This window comes from Panthera uncia, assembly GCF_023721935.1.
Source record: "Panthera uncia isolate 11264 chromosome A3 unlocalized genomic scaffold, Puncia_PCG_1.0 HiC_scaffold_11, whole genome shotgun sequence".
Lineage (NCBI taxonomy): Eukaryota > Metazoa > Chordata > Mammalia > Carnivora > Felidae > Panthera > Panthera uncia.
Window position 1 is genome coordinate 87,854,104 of NW_026057578.1, and position 15,755 is coordinate 87,869,858.

The window sequence follows — 15,755 nt, forward strand, 5'->3', positions numbered from 1 at the left end:
GAGGGGGGCATTTTTGAGGTAGAAAAGATAATTCATTTAATCCTAATGGTAACTTAGGCCTTTTCCCCTTTTTTAATTTTCTATTTTAGAGAGCGTGTGCTAGCAGGGGATAGGAGTAGAGGGAGAGAGAGGGAGAATCTTAAGCAGGCTCCACGATCAGTGTGAAGCCTGACACGGGGCTTGATCCCACAACCCTGGGATTATGACCTGAGCTTAAATCAAGAGTCAAACGGACATTCAACCGACTGAGCCACCCAGGCACCCCCAGACCCTTTCCCCTATTTAAAGAACTCATTCACTTGAGGCACCTGGGTGGCTCAGTAGGTTGGGCATCCCATTCTTGGTTTCGGCTCAGGCCTTGATCTCACAGTTCATGGGTTCAAGTCCCACCACATCAGGGCTCTATGCTGGCAACGCAGAGCCTGCTTGGGATTTTTCTCTCTCTCCCTCTCTCTCTGCCCTTCCCCTGCTCACGTGCATGCTCTTTCTCTCCCTCAAATAAACATTTTGAAAACATTCATTCATTCATTTGCTCAAGCACAGATTTATTAAATCCCTGTATGTTCAGACACCAGGCTGGATCCTGGGACTTAGCAGTGAGCAAAGGAGACCCAGTCCCTTCCTTCAGGGTAATCCTACTCTAACGGGACTCTGAGACTGCACACGTGCACACGTGTGTGATGTGTGTCTCAAAGGAGGAACACAAATTGTTTGGGAGAGAGGACGACTGGGAGGAAGAAACCTAAATCTTTTTGGTTTGAGTTAAAAGGAACAAAAGCATGTGTTTTTAGAACAGGGGCCCTGATGCCTGGGTCCTTACGCTTGTTCTTTGTGGCACCTACATGCAGTAGTTCCCTCCCTTAGCCCAACCTTCTCCCTCTCTCCCCATCAACACCAGCTGGGAGAAAGAAGTGCTCATCCTCAAGAAAGATGAGGATCCCTCGTAAAGGCTTATAACAGATATGTTTTTTGTCTTTATAAGATTTTAGTTTCTAAATTTTGACGAAGCTGAAAATATTTTTCAGAAATTGAGTTACAGAAGTCATCTTTTTGTTGCCTTCGGCTAGACCATAGCTAAACCATTCCAGACTGGGAGAGTTGACTTCTGGAGCTCCCAGATTAATTTCTTTACAGCCTAGCAAAGAAGTAGGTATAGTAACAACTACGATGTCTTGAATACTATGCACCGGTCACTCCAGCAAGCACCTTGTCCTACAAACAGTCAACACAACAATTCTGAGTTGGGTTCTACTGTTACCCCTTTGTGTAGAGGAAGAAATGGGCTCAGGGAGTTTGATGGCTTGCCCATGGTAACACAGCTTATGAATTTGGGGGCCAGGCTCACACTCAGGAATGTGACACTGCAGCCCATTCTTTTAATCGCAACACTTGCGGCCTTGTGGTATATACTTCCCTGGGCCATTCGTACGCAAGGATTCTGAATTTCATTTTCCCAGAAGTGGCCAGTTGCTAAGCGTTGCCTTAGAAACTGGTGTTCACTGTTTAGGATGTAAATTGTGTTTTGTATCAAGATGCCTGACGTTTGAAAGCAGAATTGACCCTTCTGAAGCAGTGGGTTTCTTGTTAGCTCTGATCTCCTATTTACCAGATGCTCCTTTTGTTGTGGCAGTAAGCAAGGCTCAAGCTAGCTTGATTTTTAGATTTAGCTTCCTTGTACCTGGATTAGAAGCTCAGCAACAGAGGAAACAAGTAAAGAAGAGCTCATGTGTGCTTGGGGGAAGGTCTGCTCTCTTGGTAATACTGCAGTTAGTGAGAAATGCATTTCCTGCTGCATGGGTGACCCCACTTCAGTACATTTCCTTCTCCGCTTGTTAGCTGTATGAGAGGATGGCTCAGCAGCCTTGGAGACTCAGAAGCCCTCACAAGCCCTAGGTTGGTTTTTTGTTTGAAGGCTTGCTACAATAATAATAGAGAAATCTCAAAAGTTTCAGTTTTCATGCACCATATGCTGTATGTTCTGACTGGCTTCCAACAGGGAAAATTGCTAGCAACCAATGATATTCTTTTCCAGTGCCCCTTTTCTCCCAGTGGATCAGTCCTGTTGGAGAGCTGTGATTTTGGCTTCTAAAGTCTAGATGCTATTTCCCATCTTGCTGTGGGACAAGGAAGGAGATCTAGGTTAAGAATTCAGATTTCTTAAAGATTGATGAGGAACTAGAAAGGTTAAGTGGTTTGAACAGACGTGGAACAAGTTGGTTATTGATTTTTCTGCTTCTCTCCCTTTTGCCTTTTATTCCCTTTCCCATTCTTCTCCCCTCCCCCAATCCCACTTACATTTCCAACCAGGTATATCTTTGCAAAGAATCTTTTTGAAAATGGTTCCCTCAGTGACATCGAATGGCATATCTATCAGGACTGGCATTCTTTTCTCCTGCAGGAGTTTGCCAGCCGGGTCAAATTACATGGCTTCATCTACCTCCAGGCTACTCCCCAGGTAATGCAGAACTTCAAGCCTTAAGCTTCCCAGCCATATGAAACCTGAGAGGTGACATTCTCCAACCCCTGATTTTCTGGTTGGAGAAATTAGATTGTGGGTATTATCTGGAGCGTGGTGGGTAGAGGGTAAACACCCTCCCATTCTGGCATCGAGTACCCCATTTCCCACAGGCTTCTGCAGTAGAGGGCTAAAGCAAATGACTGAAAGGGACTCTCTCAATGGAGTAACAACACAGAGAAAATTGGGAATTGTTTTTATCACCCAGGGTTTGCAGATTGGCTCCTCTGACCAGGTCACCTGTACTCCGTTGCCTCAACTTTCCCTTCTCTCCAACTGGGTCATCCATCAGAGTCTGGGGTGGTCTTGATGGTTTCCTGAATAGGATGCTGGGATGCAGTGGAGAGTTTCCTCACCTCACCCTGATACTACTGTAATTTACAGCTGCCTTTTTGTTGTTGTTTTGTTTTTAAATTTTTTTTAATGTTTATTTATTATTGAGAGATAGACACAGAGCGTGAGCAGGGGAGGGTTAGAGAAGGGTGGGGAGACACAGAATCTGAAGCAGGCTCCAGGCTCTGACCTGTCAGCACAGAGCCCGACGCGGGGCTCGAACTCACAAACTGCGAGATCGTGACCTGAGCCGAAGTCGGTCGCCCGACTGAGCCACCCAGGCGCCCCTATAGCTAGCTGCCTTTTGAACCTTGAGAATGGACTACAGAAGTTACATTTTATGACTCTCTGACTTGAACCCTGGAGCCAGCCTAGTATGCAATAGGGTGATATCATAGAAGGAGCACCAGGAAGGAGAGTCTTTGACCGGCAGTGACCCTGGACGCCTTTCCCCTGGAGGGGTCCTTGTCTTTTAAATCCAGTGGCTGAGACTAGTGGTCTCCAAGGGCTCTTCTGGAGTGGGATTCTGAGTCAAGGCTGGAGGTATTTTTTGAGAGGTGTGTTGCTCTCGGCTTTTGAGACATATGTAATGTATAGTCAAATACCAGATACACTGCATAATCTTAGGAGGAAAGCTCCTTTCTGATTAGAGGCCATGCTTTTTATTTTTTTTATTTTATTTTTTCTAGAGGCCATGCTTTTTAGAGATGGGACTGAGCCTTGTGGACAGGGGCAGGCCTGAGAGCAGACTGAGCAGTCAGAAGATAGGTAGGAGAGCCCATCACACAGGCTTGCAGGAGCTGGAGAAAAGGCCAGCAAGAGTCTTCCTCACTTGCTTGTGCCCTTTGGAATGACTGTGAGAAGTGATGGTGACGGTGGTGGTGGTGATGATGGTGGCCGCGGTGGTGGTGGTATGACTGACACACCTTCCTGGAGAGACTAACTGAGCTCCTTCAGCAGGGGTGGAATGAGGGGGGTTGTTGAAAAAAAAATGAGGGGCTTTGAAGGTTTCTTGCAACTTAATGGTAGAAAAAGCAGAAAAGCTTTAAGACTGGTTGTGGATTTTGATGGTCTTTTGATGGTTGTAGAGCCAGAGACCCAGGAATGCTGATATCCTTCCCCAGAGTCACCCCTGACCCCCTCCTGTGAGATTCAGAGGTGACCATATCCGAGGGAAGAGAACAGACGTGAACACGTCTGCATGTGAAAAGCCATGCGAGTGCCCAATACTGTAGTACAAAGCCCTGGGAAAGAAATACTGAGTTTAGAGCATGTGAGATGGACCTCAGTAGGGCATTTTGCTCCTTTCTACCTGCTCTTCCTTAAATTCTAAAACACAGGCAAGCCAACCTAAAAAACAGTCAAAAGAGAAATGTCTGTTCCTCAGTGTCCCACCCAGCCCCATGGAATCAGGAAGAGAGTGCAGCCCTGCCGGGGACTGTCGGCAGCATGGAGCTAGTATGCCGGAATTTCCTGGTACCTGTGGCACCCAGGCTTGGGCTTGGGAAGTAGAGTGGCCAGGCCCACTAGCGGTCACAGTCCAGTGTCCAAGCAGCCTCTCTTCCTGCGGTGGTTGGTCAAGGGGGCAGATCAGCAAGAAGGTCCCCACTTGCTGTGTGCAGCTACACCGCCCTTCTTACATTCAGGTGTGTCCTTTCGTGAGGACTGAGATCAAGAGACACAGGTCTAAAGCACTGCTTGCATATGACTTTTGAAGAAAAGAATTTGTTGAGGGGCATCTTGGCGGCTCAGTCAGTTAAGCGTCTGATTCTGGGTCTCAGCTCAGTTCTTGATCCTACTGTCATGAGTTCAAGTCCTACATTGGGCTCCGTGCTGGGTGTGAAGCCTACTTAAAAAAAAATTGATGTAGCCTTACCAGTAAAATAAGAATTTTGCCGAATGTTCGAAGTAGGAGTTTACCTGTTAATCATGCTCCTTGGAATTTATACCATAAATATGCTCCCAAATGGACACAATGGCTCATGTGCAAGACAGCAGTGTTTGTAAATAACAGATTATTGGAAACAACCCAAGTGGTCATCGGTAGGGATCAGTTGAATGTATTGTGCTCTATCCATACATTGGAAAACTCTAAAGCCATAAAAAAGATGGGAAAACACTAATTGTTAAGTGAAGAAAAGCCAGCACAGGGGATGTAGTGGGACACCGTTTACAAGTACGGTGTTTTTTTTTAAAAAGTGGTGGTAAGAATGTGTATATGCATAAAATATTTCTGAAAGTATACAAAATTAACATTGGTTGCTGTGGTATCGAGAACTGGGCAGCTAGAAGTTGGGGGTGTAAAGCTGTGTGATGGGGAAGGGAGGAGAACAAGGGGAAATGTCTTGAAGCCATCAGCAGTAAGGGGGGGGTGTATAGGCAGAAAGAGGAAGAAGAAAGCAGGTTCACGGTGAAAGAAAGTAGAAATGGAGAAGATGAAAGCAGGAGAAAAAGGTTAACAGAGCCAGGGAGACGAGGGCAGAAATGGACTCAGCGAACGGCGGCAGGCAACAGAGTTTTCACTGACCACTGGCTGTGCCAGCCCAGTGCTCGGCCCTGAACAAGACAGGCTCCGGCTCCCAGCCGCTGTGCTCTCAGAGCTCCCTGTACACGCCTCCCTCTGTCTCCTGAGACAGCTGAAATGCCACCGGCGGCCTGTGTTTCCCCAGGGCCTGGCACAGCGCCGGCTCTCCGAGTGGTGCTCAGGAGCTGGTACTAGAAGTAAAGGGGGGGGCCCTGCCTCCTCCAGGGAACACCTCTCTGACTCTGGGGCACAGCTGCTCCCTCCCTCATCTGAACTGCTACACTGAAGAAAGATCCAAAGCTCACAGTTTAGCACTTGATTCACTGTTTTGCGTGTTGGTTTACCTATTGTCTAAGTAAATTATAAAATCCCAAGGATAAGGACTTCATCTAAGTTTGGGATGATAGTTGATTAGGGGAAAAGATTGGCAAGAAGGAATGGGTGCTAGAAGTATTAACGTGTCAGATCTGTCTCTGTTAATCAGTTTGAAAAGTTGGACATAAGCTCATAAATGAAATTTGTTTACATGATTTCGTTCCCTTAGAGGAAGGGCTGAGCGAGAGGGAAACAGCAAGGACTCTGTGCGTCTTTGGGAGTATTGTGTGCTTCATTTGCAGCTAAAGTTTACATTTGGGATAAAGTTTTTTAAGTGTTTGAAAGAGGGTAGTCCTAGATCAGTGGGCTACTCCACCGGTTCTTCCCAGGACAGGTGACATTGAATGATGAAACGTTTGCCATGTGGAAAGAGGAAGGAAAGCAATCAGGCAAAACAAAGATTGGGAGCAAAAGTCTCAAGGTGGTAAAGAGCTCGGCCTGTCCTGCGGGTCCGATCTGGCTAATGGCACTGAGTCCAGGGAGGTGCTAAGGATGAAGGTGGAGAGGTAGGAGGGGTGGCCAGGATCTGGGATGGCCTTGTGCGACAGGTAAAGGAGGAGAAGACATTCTCTGGGCCAGTGTGCTTCAGACTTTTCTACCAGGTGAAGGCAGAGTGGAATCATGCACTCTCTGGAAAGGGGGAGGGAAGGAGAGTTAGTCTTAAGCCTCACTTTTTGTTTACTTCTTTGTTTTATCTTCGACCTGGGCAGAGTTTGCATTCTGCTGCAGACTCAGTGAGTGAAAGGATATGAAAGTCGTGTTTCAGATTTTCCATTTTGTAAATATGCTCCTCATGCTTCCTTGAACCTGGGGCTCTGTGGCTGTAGGTAGTACCGAGCCTGGGAAGTGTTCGCAGCAAGGAGCGCACCGCCACTCTCCTGCAGCACTAAGGAAGGGTGGGTGGAGGGGTCTCACTGGGAGGAGAGAGCAGCTTTGGCCAGGAACTTGACATGCCTTACCTTGGTGAGTCCTCACCAACTCCCCATGGGGTGAGTGGAGGGGAGGAGAGGGAAGCCCACAGAGCTTGCACCACTAGTACAAGGCGAAGACAGGAATCGAATTGTGGGTTTTCTGACTTTAAGGCCTGTGCTGTTCCCATGCACTTCACCGCCTCCAGAACGCAGAGAGCCAGAAGGCTCTTGCCACCATCTGAGTGAGAGGTGATAAGGACCTGACTAGGACAGAGGTGAGAGAGATTAAAGAGAATTTAGGGACTTCCTGGATGGGATTGGGAAGAAGAAAAAAAAGGGTTGATGAAGTTTGCCATTACCCTGTGATTGAATAAGAAAACCAGACAGTAGAAGCAAAGTCATGGCTTACTGTTCTCAGGATAGACATCATGAGTTGAGTCAGAGAGCCCCTGAGGACTGCATTGTCACAGCCAGGATAACACATGAGCTCAGCAGGGCCTGGGGATTGTCTTTTAGGTTTGCTGGAAGAGACTACACCACAGGGCCAGGGAAGAGGAGAAAGGAATTGAGCTGGCATATCTCGAGCAGCTTCACAGTCAACACGAAGCCTGGCTTGTTCACAAGACAACCAGGTAAGCAGAGAAGAGGGCAGCACCACACAGACACCTGCCTCCCTACAAGCCAGTTGCCCAAACATGAGTTCAGCACGCAGCCCCATAAGAAGGTTGAGAGTGTACCGAGTGGTTGGAAATGCCAAGCATTATCCAACTCAGAAACTTAAATGTTAGATGTAATCTGTATATGCTAAGAGACTTTTTATCAGATTCTGTTTCTCACCTTTTTTGTTTTTTAACATTCCCCTAGATTGAACATTGTGATTGAGGATAGTGATATAGTTAGCTCAGGGTGAAGGTCTGAAAATTTCTGGAGAAATTGTCCTTCTTACTAAGTTGACAGTCCTAGTTTTGGCCTCTCCTTCCTTCGGGCTTGGCATGCTGTCCACTTGAAATGTGTAGGGCTCTGACCTTCCGTATCCATTTCAAGACTAAAGAGAAATTTCAGCCTTCCTCTTTCTGGCCAACTTTATTAAACTCTTTTTCAAATTGCTATTTACATGCCATTTCATTGAGAAGCCATGTGACTTTAGATCTCTTCTATGGATTACTAAGACTTGGTGAGTATTGAAGGTTGGCTCAGCTTTCTTTTTTCTGTCCCCTAAAACGTTCATGCTTCTTACAAGGCTCCACTTTGAGGCTCTGCTGAACATTCCAGTGCTGGTATTGGATGTCAATGATGATTTTTCTGAAGAAGAAACCAAACAAGAAGAACTCTTGAAAAAGGTGGGGAGGATCTTAACTCCTGCATCTCGTGATTTTCCTTTATTGCACTTTTGTCTTTGCTTCAGACTTCAGAATGATGGTCTTATGCTTTGTGCTTCAAATTGCATTTCACACTCCAAAGCCCGTGGGACCTTGTACATGTCACAAATATAATCCCTATTCTCTAAAGTATTTGGGCTAATAATTGTTAAATAATTGACTTCCCAGCTAACTTCCTCCTCAAAGGTATTTTAGAACTGGGGAAATACAATTTATGGATTCTATTCCCAGCTCTGCCACTTGATACTGTATGACCCTGAGCAGGTCCCATTTCTCCCCCATGCCTATTTTCCCTTCCTCACAAAACCTCGTGGGCTCGGCTACATATGCAGTGTGGGTGGACTGTTGTAGAGCGCTAAAAATGTGAAATATAACTTTTGGTTTTTCTCTTTCGCACAGGTAAACACCTTTGTAAATAATCTGTAACCAGTCCCGGGATGTTCTGGCTCTCTGAGTTTCTAAAGCTGGAAAAATCCCAAGTCATGCACCTTTCCATCGCCTTTTGCCCCTAGAGTGCTCTGACACTCAGGTGCATGGTTTGGGTTAGCCTTCGACTTTGCAGTTACTGTCTTTTATGTCTCAAAGGCTTCTAAAATAAAGTGGAAGTTTTGCTTATTCTGTTAATCCAGTTGTTGGTTTATCCCTGTGCATATTTCTTGGTGCCCACTCTGAATCTCCCTCTAGATGAGCCATTTTCACCTGAGAACAGCCATAGCTTTTCTCCTGAATCCTTCACCACCTAGACTTCCCTGTGTGCTCACTTGTTCCCTCTGATGCGCTTGGGCTGGGATTGTTCCCAGGACTCCCATCCAAGCCCTGCCCTGGGCACGAAGGAGGGAAGTACAGAGGTTCGGGAGAGTGTGGACACTCAGTGCAGGCCCCCAGCACTAGAGAATGGAACCCGAACTCCAGGATGCTCCTGTCTCTTCCCATCCAGCACTTTTGTTTGGGGGTGTGGGGTGCTCTGACCTTTGTGCTAGAGCTGAAGAACCTGGGCCAAAGGAAGATGGAGGGAGGGAGAAAACAAATCATGAGCCCAAAAGTCCCAGCATCTTGCATTTAGGATTCAGTCATCCTGGCACTCTGGCCTGCCCTAAATATACCCAGTGAGTTTCAGGTGATCTTAATGGAGTGACTGTGCTGGAAAAAGAATTTTTTGTGCTGCACTTCAAGCTCCAAGGACAATTTATTGTCAAGAGAAAAATGCATGGCTCTGTAGAATCGAAATGCTCCATTGCAAGAAGCCTGCACCTCCATGAATCCCTGCACTGAGCCCTTAACAGTCATGCAGGCACACAGGAAAACGAATAAGCTCAGAAGTCAGCGTCCCAGGAGACAGAAACCTGTGTTTCTCTTTATGCTTGGGGAAACGAGTGTGAGATTGGCTTCTGACAAATGTATGCTGTCGTGAAATGGAAGCACAGCATTTCTTTATCATACTTAAATTTTTAACCGTTTTATTGAGATACGATTCACGTACCGTACAATTCACCTAATTAAAGTGCACAGTTCAGTGGTTTTTAGTATGGTTGATAGGGTTGAGCAACCATCACCATAGTCAATTCCAGAATGTCGTCAGCACCCCGAGAAAAATTGCCAACCAAGTAGCAGTCACTCCCTGTTCCCCATCACCCTTACTTCTTCCACCCCAGTGCAGCTCTAGGAAGTCACCGGTCTACTTTCTGTCTCTAGATATGACTCTTCTGGAGATTTCATGTAAGTGGAATCACATAATAGGTAGCCTCTTGTGACTGGTTTCTTTCAAGGTTCTCCACGTTCAGCCATGTTGTAACATGCATCAGTACATCGTTCTTTTTTGTGACGAAATATTTCATTGTATGGATATACTACATTTTGTTTATCCATTCATCTATTGATAGACATGTGGATTCCATTTTGGGGCTGTTACGAATAATGCTATGAAAATTCATATACAGATTTTTGGATTTTAAATTTTCTTGGATATACATCTAGGAGTGGAATTACCAGGTCAAATGGTAACTCTGGAGGAACTGTTAAACTCTCCAAAGTGGCTGCACCACTTTACATTCTCTGCAGCGATAAATGAGGGCCCCAGTCTTTCCCGGTCCTTGCCAAAACTTGCTGTCATTTCGATTATAGCCGTCCTAGTATCCTATCCTGGTTTTGATTTACATTCCCTGATGGCTAATGATATTGAGCGTCTTTTCATGTTACTATTTGTTATTTGTATTTCTTCCTTGGAAAAATACCCAAATCCTTTGTGCTTTCTTCAGTTATTTGGCTTTTTATTATTGAGTTGTAAGAGACTTTGGATATTCTGGGTACAAGTTTTTACCAGAGACATGATTTATAAATATTTTCTACCATTCCCTCGGGTGTATTTTGATAGTGTGCTTTGAAGCGCAAAAGTTTTGAATTTCGACCAAGTCTAGTTTGCCACTTGGGCTTTTGGTGTCACATCTAAGAAAGTTTTGAACAATCCAAGGTGACAAACATTTGCTCCTAAGTTTTCTTCCAGGAGTTGTATAGTTTTGGCTCTTCCATTAGGTCTGTGGTTCATTTTGAGTTAATTTGTGTGTGTGGTATAAGGATTGACTTCGTTCTTTTGTATGCACATATCCAGTTGTCCCACCATTTGTTGAAAAGATGATTCTCTTTTCCCATTGAATTCTCTTGTTAGTGTTGTCGACCCCCTTGTTCTTGTGTTTGTTTGCCGCTTCAGGCTTTGGACAAGACCAGGGATGAACATTGGATGGTAGGTATGTTTTAGAAACTCGGTGCTTTTGGTTCGTTAGCTTTGAGGGGCCCAAATGTTTAATTCCCATTTACATTTTCAGGAACCACTAATGTAAAGCCAGAATAAGAGCACTGGGACCCCACCCTTCATTCGTTTAATCAGTCATCAAATATTTGTGAGTATCTCCTGTATGCTAGAGACCAAGGAGATAACAGCACAGCGGAGGCAGGCTGTCCTTACCTTGCAGAATTCGCCATCGGATGGTGAGGGTGAAAGAGCAGACAAGTAATTGCTTATGTGGTGAGCGGTTCAAAAGGAAACATACGGGTGTTCCGTGGGGGCTTATGGCAGAAGGAGCCAACATAAGCTGGGACAGCCCCCCCTTAGAAAGTGGCAACTGTTCCGAATTCTGAAGAATTAATGGGGCAGGGTATTCAGGCAGAGAAAAAGTCACGTGGCAATGTCTTTGTGTGAGAATGAGGCATTAGGCCCAGCTTCTCAAAACCACATAAGACTAGTGGGTTTAGAATTTAGGAATACGCTCCTATCCTTCACCTTCTTCACTTAGAAAAAGCCTGAAAATCTAGAAATTCAGCATTTCTTTCCCTGCATAAACTTTGCCCTTCAGAATGTGAATGTTCCGGGGGTGCCTGGGTGACTCCGTTAAGTGTCCCGACTCGATTCTGGCTCTGGTCATATTAACACAGTTCATGGGATCAAGCCCTGCATTGGGCTCTGTGTGCTGACAGCACGGAGCCTGCTTGGGATTGTCTCTCTCCCTCCCTGTCTGCCCCTCCCCCCTTTCAAAATAAATAAATAAACTTAAAAAAAAAAGAATGTGAATATTCTGTAAGATAGCACCATGGACAGTCTACCTGGGTAAAATAATTTGCCATTTTCCAAATTGGTAGTGAGATGGTCTAGAGAGACTGTTTTAATGAGGACCTTAGCATTCGAGGAGGGACAGGTCTGGGAGGAGTGTTTAAACACGGAGACCCAGCACAGCACAGTCACACCAGGCCGGTGACTGTCCCACTCCCATTTAGGCTGTGCTCCAACGTCAAATAACTTAGATTAGCACATAAAAATAGAGTTCATTCTCACTTGTGATGTCGTAAAACCTACTCTTCCCGAACCGGAATATTACCTTGATGGGTTTGTAATGTGAATTGAGATTGTGAAAGTTCTCAAACTCTCCGGCTTTTAGCATGAAAGGAGAAGGTGGTGGTTTCAGGGGAAAGGCTGTTTATTTTATGAAAATGCTAGAATCACAGGACGATGAAGCAAGGGAAGAACATGTGCTTTAAAACTGCAAGACTGCTTACCCTTCAGCCTTCACTTTTAAGGAGTGGGCAGTTTAAATCTGGACCACTTTCTCCTTGGAACTTTCTCCTTGGTCTCTTCTGTGTTCCGCTATTTGGTCCCTCCCTTTCTGTGTCCTTAGCTGACTCCTCATTTCCTCCTCTCCTCTCAAGTGTTGGCGTCCCCAAGGCACCCTTGGTTCATTTCTGTCTTTACCCACTGTGCTGAGTGATCTTGTATTCCTTTTTTTTTTTTTTTTTTTGCTGCCATATCAAGTTACCACAAATTTGGCTTAAAGTAGCACAAGTTTATCTTCTAGTTCTGTAGGTCAGAACTCTGACGTGGATTCTCTGGAGGACAATCTGTTTCCTTACCTTTTCTGTCTTCTAAAGGCTTCCCACATTCCCTGGCTTGTGTCCCCTTCTTCCATCTTCAAGGCCAGCAACTACGTCTCTGACCCTTCTCCCGTGGTCACATCTCTCTCTGACCACAGCCAGGAAAGTTTCTCTGCTTTAAGGCAGAGTACTCTCCCCATCTCAAGATCTTTAGCCTTAACTACATCTGCCAGGTCCCTTTTGCTATTAAGGTAACATATTTACAGGTGCCGGGGGTTAGGGTGTGGATGTCTTTGGAGGGCTGTTAACTCACCCTTGCAGAGATCTCAAACACCATCATAGCTCCTATTGTTATCATGGGGTGAGTACTTCTCAAGAACTTGGAAACGTGGAAAATGTGAATCATTTGCAATAGCAGAGGGAATAGTGCAAAGAACTGTATCCCCATTACACAGACCCAATCAGCCTCAGATCACCAGAAACAAGCCTGTAGTTTGACAAAACCAGATTTATTAATTCATTGTGATGAAAGGGACCTCACCAGAGTAACTATGGGTGTCTTACCAAACGGGAAAAGAGAATTAAAGGATCTGGGGGAAGGATAGAGTTTAGGTAAAAATGTAAATGAAGCAGTGCTTTGATAGGCTCAGAGAAAAGCAGGTCTCCGTATACGGGAGTCAACGCCTGCCTGGTCTGAACTGCACTGCAGGCCCAGGTTCATTTCCTTCAAAAGCACAAAGTGAATGTTGTGTTCAGAAGCCCCTTATCTGAAGCTCCAAACCTGAATTGCAAATCAAGACCGTTTCTCTGTGTCAAAGTGACTTAGATCCTCCCAGCAACAGGAGGGTGTTTCATTTTTACTGATAAAATTTCAAACGGCAAACTTTCTGACGGTCCATCATTTCAGAGAACAAGGTGAGCTCAGTGACTCAGAAAGCAGTAGCCACGCAAAGAAGGGGGTGGTTATGACACTTTAGCAGCAGCGTGCCCTTGGGAGGAGTAGTGTTTCATGGCAGCTTTGTAGCTGGCCTTACCTGTGCCGTCTTCCCCGCCTGAGATGGTAGCACGGCTTTTGTTTTCTTAGTCTGAGCTAATTTTTACTTTCTCACCCACTTCAGTTATTTATTCAGGGCCAGTTTTGTGTCACCTGTAGCCAACCCACCACTCAGATTGTTTTGAAGCAAACCCCAGACTGGAGGGTGACGTTTAAAGCTAGATCCGTGTGGACTTCTGGGTGTCATTACCTGGATCTCCCTTCTGCTCAGTGTGTGCAAAACAGAGTTCTCACCCCACCCTGCCCCTTCCCCCTCCCCCGGGACAACAAAGCCTGTTTCTTCACGAGGTTGACCATGTTAGAAGCCTTGGAGTCATCCTTGCCCTCCAGCTCTCTTCCAATCCCTTTCTCACCAAATTCTGAAATCTCTCAATCTCTGAAATCTCTCAAGTCTTCCTGCACCTCATTGTCTGCTCTCTAGTTGAAGGTGTAGTGGGCATTGCAGTCGACTCCCCCAAATGCATTCACCCCGCCTCCTTTTTCCTAGCGGTCACATGGCCCCCTTCCTCGCACGGCCATGCCAGGAGTGGCTACGATGCTCACTCCTTACCCTGCCCGCCCATTGCTACTACCAGCGACCATCTGTTCCCCAGGCCACCTTACCTTATTTCCGGCCCTTATCTGTAGTTTCACTTCCCGCAGCTCAGTTACCAGCAGTCAGCCATTGTTCTGGAAGCAGATGATCCTCCTTCTGACGTCTTGAGGGAAAGTCCATAGTAGCCTATTGCTGTGTCATAATGCCTGTCATTCACCTCACTTCGTCTCATCACGTGGGCATTCTATCATCTCCCAGCATCACAAGAAGAAGCGTAGAGTACGGCACAATAAGATATTTTGAGAGAGAAGGGGCATTCACAAAACTCCTATTACAGTATGTTGTTATAATTGTTCTAATTTGTTAATCATTATTGTCAATGTCTTACTGTGCTGCTTTATAAATCGAGCATTATCACAGGTATGTATGTGTAGGAATAAATAGAGTATGTTTAGGGTTTAGTACTATCTGTGGTTTCAGGCTTTCACTGGGCATCTCGGAACGTGTCCCTCTCAGATAAGGGGGAGACTACCGTACAGAAAACCTGTAGCTGCTGTGTAAAAGCATAGCTTCAAGTCAGGTCTTCTGCCAGCCCCTGCCACCAGACAGCCGCCCCCCAGCCCTTCCTGTGTGGAAGTATTAGAGCTGCCATGTTTTTGTAAGTTTACCTCCCACCACTCATACCTTAAACCCCACAGGACTACCCGTGGGTCCAGACGACATCTTGTGTTTCCCACATAACGCAATGCTTCTCTCTCGTCTTCTGCTCTTTTTTTACCGAAAGGGATACTGATTCTGCCAGTCCCAAGTCTACTCCTGTCTCTGTGAGGCTCTTCCCTCGCACCACCCAGAAGGAACTGGTGTTTGTGCTCTTGGACACACTGCTGATTCAACTATGTCCGACCGTGTGCCAGACCTGATTGAAAGTTGTCTGGAGACCAATGGGCTTTGCCATTTTTGACACAGACCATGTCTTGGTCACTTAGCACAGTGCCTGGCATTTCTCTATTTACTGCTATTTGGTGATACAGACTTGCCCGATATAGACTCGCTAAATAAGTGAATGATGTAAGTGGAGACATGTTGTGCCCTTTCTGGGGCCATTGGCTTTGTGAGCTCCATAGTATGGTCACCAAATTATGAAGTGTCTTCTGTGTGCTAAGCACTACAAGGATATGCAAAAAAAATTCTGAGCCCAGATCCCATCCTCAAGTTGTCAAGGGAGCTGATGATTGCTGAATGCCTACTGTGTGCCAGATGCCCTAGTGAACCCTTCTTAAGTGTTGCATCATCCTCTCATTAATCTTATGAGGGAGGCTTAAGATCCCAGTTTTTACCAGTAAGGAAACTGAAGCTCAGGGAAGTTCAGGAACTCACGCAGAGTCCTGCTGTAAGTGGTGAACCCAGGACTCAAACCCAGGTCCTTCCTGACTCCGGAGTCTGTTCTGTTTTCACAACAGACTGCTGGTTAAGGGAGACAAGACGAGCCTTGCATGCATTTCCTTGGCTGCCTTTTCAGATGTACCAGTCCACTTTTGTTGCCCAGGCAGGAAGAACTGCTAGCTTGCTAACCCTGCTGGGTGGAGGCCCCCAGGTGCATCCTAAATGTGCCTTTGGCCCAGTGGGTCCTGAGCAGGCAGACGTGCTTCCAGTGGCCCAGATCTCCTCTTCCTGGCAACTGCACCTTCAAGGTGGTGAGCCCCTTCAGGCACCAGGCACTGAGATGCATTTGGAAATTTGGTGAAGGTTCTGGAATGCCTTTACAAATGCCTT

At 46.0% G+C, this 15,755-nt stretch overlaps 1 protein-coding gene and 1 long non-coding RNA gene across 4 annotated transcripts in view; one reads left to right on the top strand and one right to left on the bottom strand.

Annotated features, from left to right (window-relative positions):
• Nucleotides 1-8,661, top strand: part of DGUOK (deoxyguanosine kinase) — a 29,968-nt gene extending 21,307 nt beyond the window's left edge. For all 3 annotated transcript variants that reach the window (XM_049651726.1, XM_049651724.1, XM_049651725.1), the window contains 4 exons: nucleotides 2,308-2,455; nucleotides 7,175-7,290; nucleotides 7,899-7,998; nucleotides 8,437-8,661. In XM_049651726.1, coding sequence (XP_049507683.1) covers nucleotides 2,308-2,455; nucleotides 7,175-7,290; nucleotides 7,899-7,998; nucleotides 8,437-8,463 — 391 coding nt within the window. In that variant the 3' untranslated portion in view covers nucleotides 8,464-8,661. The remainder of the gene's footprint in view (nucleotides 1-2,307; nucleotides 2,456-7,174; nucleotides 7,291-7,898; nucleotides 7,999-8,436) is intronic.
• The window catches only part of LOC125937118 (uncharacterized), a 27,214-nt gene extending 12,901 nt beyond the window's left edge, over nucleotides 1-14,313 (bottom strand). The window contains exon 1 of the long non-coding RNA XR_007462259.1: nucleotides 14,051-14,313. This is a non-coding gene — a long non-coding RNA (uncharacterized LOC125937118). The remainder of the gene's footprint in view (nucleotides 1-14,050) is intronic.
• Between the last annotated feature and the right edge of the window lie 1,442 nt (nucleotides 14,314-15,755).